The following is a 9,290-nucleotide window of genomic DNA, read 5'->3' on the forward strand; positions in this document are numbered from 1 at the left end:
CAGCAGTTCTATTTGCCCTCAGTACCGTCTACGGTAATTAAGCAAGCGATTCATGATGACTGAGGTCGGGTCCCGATGCAAAACACTGCCGACCCTTGCTCGCCTAACAATGTTGCGTACATGCGAGGACTAATTATTGGTTCGTTCATGTTGCGGTAAAGACCCAGCAGTTCTATTTGCCCTCAGTACCGTCTACAGTAATAAAGCAAGCGATTCATGATGACTGTGGTCGGGTCCCGATGCAAAAGTCCGAAGAAAGTTGGATCATCTCTTTAATACTTGAGGATAGAAGAAATTACACAAATGTGAGGCCTTGAGACACATCATTTTCGGAGTCCTGGAGATAAGTCCTGCCAGTTCTTCACTACTTGTGTCTAAATTTTCCTCATTCCGCTACTACTCTTCCGCACATCTGCCGTCTTCTATCACACGATAACTTCGGCATTTCCACATTGGTAGATTTGGATTGAACAAGGTCTACCTACACCATGTCTACTGTTTCAGCACCGACAGGTCCTGTGGATACTGTTGTGCCCAGCCCAGAGCCTATTGCTATTGTCGGCCTTGGTAAGGAGCTTCCAAACATTCATTCATTCCCATTTTTTGCTTACAATTGAACATAGGTTGTCGATTTCCTGGTGAATCTGACTCCCCCGACGAGTTCTGGGAATTCCTTCTGCAAAAGCAGTCAGCCTTTTCTCGACCGCCACTATCGCGTTTCAACATTGATGGATTTCATTCGAAAAAGAATAGTCCCGGTTCTCTGCGTCCGGAAGGTGGATATTTCATCTCTGACTCAATTTTTGACTTCGACCCAGCCTTCTTCGGGCTCACGCGAAGCGAAGCCTCGGCTATGGATCCGCAGCAAAGAAAACTACTGGAATGTGTCTTTGAGGCGTTTGAGTCGGGTGGCATTCCGTTGGAGCAAGTGTCTGGCTCCAACACAGGTTGCTATGTTGGAAATTTCACCTGGGACTACGGTCTCATGAATGTCAGAGATCATGACTACCCAAAACCCTACACGATGACCGGAGCTGGGGCCACAATTCTCAGCAATCGTGTCAGCTACCTCTTCAACTTACAAGGGCCTAGGTTTGTCCACCAACAGCCATCGTGAATGGTGGATTTCAACACATGAGCATTGCTAAGCCTTTTAATAGTTTGACGTTAGACACAGCGTGTTCTTCATCTTTGTACGCTGTCCACGTTGCCTCTCGAGCCCTACAGAGTGGCGAGATCGATGCCGCCGTGGTAGGTGGCACCAATTTGATATTGGCTGTTGAAGTGCAGATGGCAACGGACAAGATGGGTGTCCTCTCGCCTACTTCTACCTGTCATACCTTCAGTTCAGAGGCAGATGGATATGGCCGTGGCGAGGGAATTGGCGCATTGTACCTCAAGAGGCTCTCCGATGCCATTCGTGATCAAGACCCCATCCGTGGAGTAATCCGGGGGACAGCGGCGAACTCGAACGGCAAGACCAGTGGTATCACGCAGCCCAGCGCCAAAGGACAAGAAGCGGTGATGCGGGAGGCCTATCGCTTTGCTGGAAATCTTGATTACGCCGACACGTCCTACTTTGAATGCCATGGGACCGGAACTGCTGTCGGAGATCCAATTGAGACTATGGGAATCTCACGCGTGTTTCTACCGGATGATACGACCAGAGACTCGCTGCTAGTGGGTGCGGTCAAGACTAACATTGGCCACGGTGAAGCCTCCAGCGCTATGGCTAGCATTATCAAAGTGATAATGGCCATGGAGAATCGGATTATTCCTGCCACGATCGGTATCACTTCTTACAACCCTAAGATTGACTTTCGTGACGGGAAGCTGCAAGTTGTTCAGGAAAATATTGCATGGCCGGACAATTATCATGTCTGCCGTGCTAGCGTGAACTCCTTTGGCTACGGCGGAGCTAACGCCCATGCCATTATCGAAGCTGCGGACTCAGTCCTTCCTGGATATCGGTCTTTCGTTCGTAAGGGCGGGAAAACACTCTCCCAGTCACCTACTCTCGACATGATTGGAGTAAACGGCTCCAGTGTCCAGGCCATTCCGCGCGAGGAGTTTATCCTCCCCTTCTCCGCACACGACTTTCCCACTCTGAAAAACTCTCTGGCAAATATCCGGAAAGTGTCTGACCAGTACGATATATTGGATTTGGCATTCACTTTGAGTCAACGTCGTTCTCGCTTCTTCAATCGTGCTTACGCTGTTGTTGGTCGACAATCCACGGTCGACGATCTGGACGACGCAGAAATAGTATTTGGAAAGCGTGGCAATGGCGCTAACATTGCCTTTATCTTTACTGGACAAGGTGCCCAGACTCCACAGATGGGTAAGGAACTCATGCAACAGTTTCCTTCTTATCTTGCTACTATTCGCAGGCTCGATGGCATCCTCGCCAACCTCGGCGAAGATTCTCCGCACTGGACTATCGAGGGAGCTCTCATGGAGCCTGCTACAACCAGCCAGATTCACGATGTAGAGTTGTCACAGCCCCTTTGTACCGCTGTTCAGATCGCTTTGGTCAATCTACTCCACTCCTGGGGGATAATACCCCGTGCCTGCGTGGGTCATTCTTCTGGCGAGATAGCCTCTGCTTATGCAGCTGGTCTTTTGACCGCGGAAGAGGCCATTGTATTTGCCTACTACCGGGGTTGGGCTGTTGGAAAGCTTAATGTCCAAGGTATGATGTTGGCTGTTGGTGCCAGTCCGGAAGACGTCCAGCCTTTCCTACAACCTGGCGTTATCATTGCTTGCTACAACTCCCCCGGCAGTGTCACCCTTAGCGGTGATTCCAATGCGATTTTACAAGTCAAACTCGCGCTAGAACAGGCCAAGATATTCGTACGAGAAGTGAAGACTGGTGGTCGGGCCTACCATTCGCACCATATGAAGCAGGTCGGAACCGCCTATGAGGAGCGTGCCCAGGCCGCGATTCAAACATTGACTGCGCCTGATGGACCAAAATTCATTCGACAGGCTACCTTCTTTTCCTCTGTTACTGGGAAAGTCTTGGACAGTTTCATCAAGCCTGACGCGTCGTACTGGCGCGCCAACCTCGAGTCCCCGGTTCGATTTACTACCGCGGTCAATTCAATGCTATCGGTAGATGAGCTTGGCATCAATTACACGATTGAAATCGGTCCTCACTCTGCCTTAGCAGGTCCTCTACGTCAGATCCGTGACAGCCTCGGCAGGACTTCCAAAGACCTCGATTACTCTCCCACTTTGGTTCGTGGTGAGAGTTCCGTTACGCGACTTCTCACCGTAACTGGTGCCTTATTTATTAAGGGTTACCCTGTTGATCTTGGCCGCGTTAATGCCATTGAGAAACGACAAAACCGTAGTTTGGGCATTGAGTATGGCACGACCATTGTAGATTTGCCGAGATACTCTTGGAACTACACTGACACCAAGAACATGCGCCTAGAAAATCGCCCCAATAACGAGGTCAGACACAGAGTTTTCCCCCACCATGATCTTCTAGGCAGCATCCTTCCAGGTGCCATGGATAGCCAAAGACAGTGGAGAAATCTTCTAGACATCAAAAATTTTCCTTGGCTAGAGGAACATAAACTCGGCTCTCAGCCCGTCCTTCCGGCAACTGGATACTTGGCTATCTCCGTCGAAGCTGCAAGGCAATACTTGCATGGTAGAGCAAAATTCGATGGACCATTTCGATACTTCCTTCCTCACCTCACAATCAAAGCTGCCTTGAACCTTCCACCGGCGGGAACAACTGTTGAAATTCTCACCAGCTTGAGGTTCAAGAAAGTATCCGATTCGGTGTCTTCGAAGCATGAGCTTAGCTTCACTATCGCCTCCTGCTTCGAGTCAGTTTGGACAGAGCATTGTGTCGGGACCATCCAGCGGGAGTCTGTTATCAGTACAGGTACAATTTTCGATGAGACTGCATTGGCAGAGCCAAAGACACCGCATACGTGGTACAATGGCTTCAAGAAAATTTCTTTGAATTATGGACCACCTTTCGCTGGACTCACGGACATCTTGACGGACCCCGCATTGACACAGTGCGTTGCTACCACTCCTATGCTGGCCGAAGGCATTGACCCCCAAGATTCTTCCTACATTGTTCATCCGACCACCATGGATACGTGCGTACAGGCCATTCTTATTGCCGCACATAAGGGCTCTTTGAAACAGCTGAACAGATCGTTTGTTCCTGTCAGCATGGAAGGTGTTTCCATCTGGTCGATGCACGGTGAAGCCATCCCTCCTCTTCAAACTGCATCGGGTAAAATCCTCGCCGAAGGCACCGTAAGTAGTTTACGAGCACTTCACGGTTCTTGCCAGCTCAGTGTGAACGGAAAGCCTGTTTTCGAGGCCAAGAGAATCAACAACATCGTTTATGCCGAGGATCTCAACCCTGAACCGAAATTAAACCGACATCCCTACCTTCGCTGCCTTTGGAAGCCCGATATTGAGAAGCTTTCCGCAGGAGATCTACAGAAGTTCTTCGTAGAACAGAAGCTATCTAAGACGTCATATGTTGACGCTCTCCTTGATGTTTTGGTTCATAAGCATCCTTCGATGGAGATTCTGATTGTGGGGGCCAAGAACCCAGAGTTTTTGTATTCTGTCCTGGAGGCCGACTCTACTTTGAGGCGGTTTAAGTCAGTTTCTGCACTCACTACGTCGGAAGAGCAGCTGCCTTTTTTTGAAAAAGCCATATCTACAACTGCAGCTATCGGTCGACTTCCTGGCGAGACTCCCAACCTGGATGGAAAGTTATTCAGCCTCGCAATCGTAGAGGCGAATGGTGATTTTTCTGAAATCGTTTCTAAGTTGAAGTCACTTTTAAGCGCTGACGGGCGCATACTTCTACACGGAGATGCAAAGCTGACGAAAGACTGGGCTGTTGGTCTTCAATCCCTGAATTTAGAGATCTTCGGATCTTTCACCGAAGGCGAGACATGGGTAACCTTAATCAACCCACTAAAGCCTCTCTCAGCTCTTCCAGTCGATGACCTCACGCTGGTTACCCGCAAACTTGGCACCGAGATTGCTCACAGCGTGGAAAGAGAGCTTGTAAAGTACGGTCCTGTTGTCGAGACCGTTTCCCTTGCCGATAACAGTATTAACTGCAGCAACAAAACCATTGTTGTTGTTGCAGAGACGGATGGCACCCTCTTCAACCAGTCTATGACTGACAAGGAGCTGAAGAATCTGCAACGCATCGCTGAGCAGGCCAAGACTATTCTTTGGGTCACACACGGAGATCTTCTTGTGGGGGCTGATCCTAATGCTGCTATTGTCATGGGTCTTGGAAGATGTCTCCAATCCGAGTACCCAACGTTAGATTTCATTTTCTTGGACGTCGACCACAGAGAAGCAAGTCCCCTCGCCAAACAAATCCATACCGTCCTCCAAACTATTGGCACAGTTCCTACAGTCGATCGCGAGTACTTGGTCAAGAACAACACATTCTATATCAGCCGTCTGTCAGATGACCGCGCTCAAGACGAGGCCTTTTCTGCCCTGCTTAACACTACAGCAATCAAGCAACAATACACCGCCGATAAAAAGATGCGCCTCAAAATTGAGCGTCCCGGTCTGCTTGAATCTCTCCACTTTCAAGCCGTGCCGCACGAAGATAGCCTTAATCCCGACGCAGCCGAAGTGGAAGTGAAGGCCATCGGGCTAAACATGAAGGAAGTTGCTACTTTCAGGGGCAGCTTCAACTCTTTATCGCTCAGCCATGAAGGCTCTGGTATTGTTCGACGGGTGGGCGCAAACGTTACGAATGTTAGAGTTGGCGACAAAGTCTGCTGGATGGCAAAAGGACTTTTCCAGAACATTGAGACCTTCCAGGCTAAGTTTCTGCATAAGATTGCCGATACAGACTCTTACGAGGAGGTTGCAACTATGCCATTGGCCTTTTCTACAGCAGTTTATGGTCTTCTCCATCTCGGTCGCCTCAAGAAAGGAGATGTAAGTCTGGTCTCCATTCCTCAGGCCAATGTCTACTTGTTGTGCTGATTTATGCGTTCTAGTCTGTTTTGATACATTCCGGCACTGGCGGTGTAGGCCTTGCAGCTATCCAGATTGCTCAGATGATTGGTGCGAAAGTGTTTGCGACGGTCGGTACTGAGGCGAAAAAAACCTTTCTCCACGAAACCTACGGTCTTCCCCGCAGTCAAATCCTAAACTCTCGCGACACTTCCTTCGTTGAGGGCATTATGAAGGCTACCAACGGCCGCGGTGTCGATGTTTCCTTGAACTCGCTCGTCCGTGAGCAGCTTCATGCCACTTGGTCGTGTATTGCCACTCAGGGTCGCCACATTGAAATTGGTCTCACCGATATCCTCGACTACGGCGACTTAGATATGAGCGTCTTCAAGCGTGGCGCTTCCTTTTCAGCTTTCGACTTCGGGGTCGTGGCTGATGAAACGCCCGATGTCGCCGTGGCCGTCATGCAGGAGGTCATCGGCTATCTCCGTGACGGCAAAATCAAACCCTTGTCACCATCTGATGTTTATCCAGCTTCCCAAGTCACGAAAGCCTTCATGCAGTTTAACAACGCCAAACGTATTGGGAAGGTTGTTGTCAAGTTTGAAGAGGATGATGAGACAGATGTAAGTCAAATACCACCAGACCTTGAGAAGCTATCTAATGCTTACCGTCACCCAGGTTTTCACAGCTCCCCAGAGACCTATCTACTCTCCAGATGTTTCTTACCTTCTAGTAGGATGTCTAGGTGGTCTGGGACGCTGCTTTGCTCGGGAGATGGCCAAGCAGGGTGCTCGCCACTTAATCTTCCTCGGTCGATCAGGTGACGAGAAGCCCGAGGCTTCTGTCATGGTTAATCGTATGCGTAGCGAAGGTGTGGACGTCCAAGTAATCAAGGGTGATGTTAGTAAAAAGCAGGACGTCCTTCGTGCCGTCCAGGCAGCCAAGGTACCCATCGCTGGTGTGCTGCAAGGTGTGATGGCTCTCGATGTAAGAAAAACTCATTTCATTTCAGCTTCTGGGGCCCAAACTAATATTTCACCACCCTAGGATCGTCTCTTCTCCAATTACGACATCAGCAGCTGGAATTACGCTATTGATCCCAAGATTGCCGGTACCTGGAACCTGCACAATGCCCTAGCAGATCAACCTCTCGACTTCTTTATCATGATTAGTTCTATTTCAGCAATGACTGGCGCCCCAACACAGGGTAACTACTGTGCTGCAAATACTTTCCTGGATTTCTTCGCTCGCTACCGTCGCCAACAGGGTCTTCCCGCCACCACGATTGCGCTTAGCATGGTACTCGAAGTCGGTTTTGTGAGCCAGAGTCTCATTATCGAGCAGGGTATCTCCCGCTCGGGGATTCACGGTATCGATGAGAAGGATTTCATTCGCCTCATTGAAGCAGGCGTAGCACCACAGCCAGACTCAAAGTGGCTGTTCGATCAGTCTGCCAGCTGCTTCCTCGTCTCTGGACTCGAGCCTGCCAAACTTTCTTCCGATATCGATGTCAACGACTTCCGCTTCTGGCTGCAGCCACGTGTTGGACCGCTGCTGAATGCTATCCTTGCATCTGGCGGGGATGACGCAGGGACTGCGAAGGCTAAAATCAGTCTGGACCTACCTGGCATCATGGAACAGGTTATAGCGAAGTTTGCGAGAACCTTTAGTCTCGAGGCTGATGACATTGATCCCATGAAACCACTATCAAGCTATGGCATGGACAGTATGATCGGAACAGATCTCAGGAACTGGTGTTACAAGCAGTTAGGAGCTGACATCCCCACATCCGATTTCATGGGACCTTCTCTAACAGCTCAATCGCTGGCTCAGAAAGCATTCTCTCTTCTAAACGTTTAAAGGAGTTGTTAAGGTTACTATGTTTGTTCAAATCTGTAACTAGTTACAATTAATCAATTCTTCTAGTTATTCCGCGTTTAAAATGCAGGTACATTTTTATGTAGTGTCTGCGCAGGCAACGCTCTTATAGGCCAGATCGTTTACCTAGCTCCTGCCCCACACTGTAGATACTCGTTAAACACCGTAGTACTACAACTAACAGTTTACACAGCTATACTCATTAGGTTATAAGCATCTCTTTTTAACTGCGATTACAACCCTGTAATACGTACACCTTGATGTCAAGCCTCAGCTCCGGCCACTGAGACAAGCAAACCAAAAGGTAACATGGCTAACACTGATGGTGAGCCTGTGCAGTAACAGTACTGATATCGTAAGACACAGGTCAGAGGTAGCCTTGCTACATGCCTTGGTGTCACGGGTCAGAGGTGGCTTTGTAATGTGCCCAGCCTGACACTAGTACCCCTCTATACTAAACTTAATTTGCATGATATGTCTCTACAAGGAAGTAGTGTACTAATTTTACAACTTTATACTTAAACTACTACTAGTAGAAGCATACCTTTAAACTCTAAAAAAAGTTATATGGCTATTACAGCCTACTTAATTAAGCCTAGCACTAACCTCAGGTTAAAAAGGGTAACAAACAGAAGACACTTATAAGTATTAGCAGCGTCTAACTAGATAAGGTGTCTGTATAAGCTGCTTAGATTAGTACTTATAAGTAGGCTGGCGGATGGGTAGGGTAGGCTTTTTTTTGTTTTTGCTTCTAGCTCCTTAACTATTAGAGATATGCTTACGTAATGTATTACTCGATAAAAGCGCCCAGTAATGCGCTTTCTAGTAAAAAAAATTCCTGATTTGACCTAGTATTGATTGAGTTATCAAGCCTACCTAGCAAAGTATACCCACAGATGGGTATGCTCGCTAGGTACCCCCCCTTTTTTTGCCTTTTCTGTCCTCTAGCCTGTGCAGTGCAATAGCTATAACAAAACTTTCTACTATAAAAACGTGGATTAAGTTGTTTTCTTTCTACACAGCCCCCTTCTGCGAGAATTGGTGTAATATTAACAGAGTTATAGGGGGTACTCACGAAGGACGTAAGAGTATACCTATCCGTCAGCCTATTTATAAGAACAACAACATTGTTAAAGAGTAGTTCTGTCAGATATTGGGTTGCCGAGGAAAGGTTATCGGGGCCGGATCTGTACACATCGGGAAAAGTTTTTCCGTTGTCGAAATCGGGAAATCGTGGCATTGTACTGTGGGCAACAGTAGGACTTGTAGGCCTACAACAGCCATTCAATGTGCATTCAATGTCCAGCCAATTTTGAGCCAACGGCTCCAACGGTCCCAACAGCTGCAATGGCCACAACAACTCCTAATCCTGCTACAATAGTAGCTCTGCTTAATAAACTATACTTTTATTATATTAATATACTACTAAG

General features: G+C 48.2%; 1 protein-coding gene across 1 annotated transcript; it reads left to right on the top strand.

The window, feature by feature from the left end:
- Positions 1-488: 488 nt before the first annotated feature.
- Positions 489-7,842, top strand: M421DRAFT_50651 (uncharacterized protein; the record flags this gene model as incomplete). The annotated part of the gene is made up of 7 exons (XM_033594848.1): positions 489-567; positions 624-955; positions 1,228-1,251; positions 1,291-5,961; positions 6,024-6,605; positions 6,661-6,969; positions 7,030-7,842. 7 exons carry the CDS (start codon positions 489-491, stop codon positions 7,840-7,842), a joined length of 6,810 nt encoding a protein of 2,269 aa, XP_033454692.1.
- Positions 7,843-9,290: the final 1,448 nt, after the last annotated feature.

The sequence above is a fragment of the Didymella exigua genome (genome assembly GCF_010094145.1).
Source record: "Didymella exigua CBS 183.55 unplaced genomic scaffold M421scaffold_1, whole genome shotgun sequence".
In the NCBI taxonomy this organism is placed as follows: Eukaryota; Fungi; Ascomycota; class Dothideomycetes; order Pleosporales; family Didymellaceae; genus Didymella; species Didymella exigua.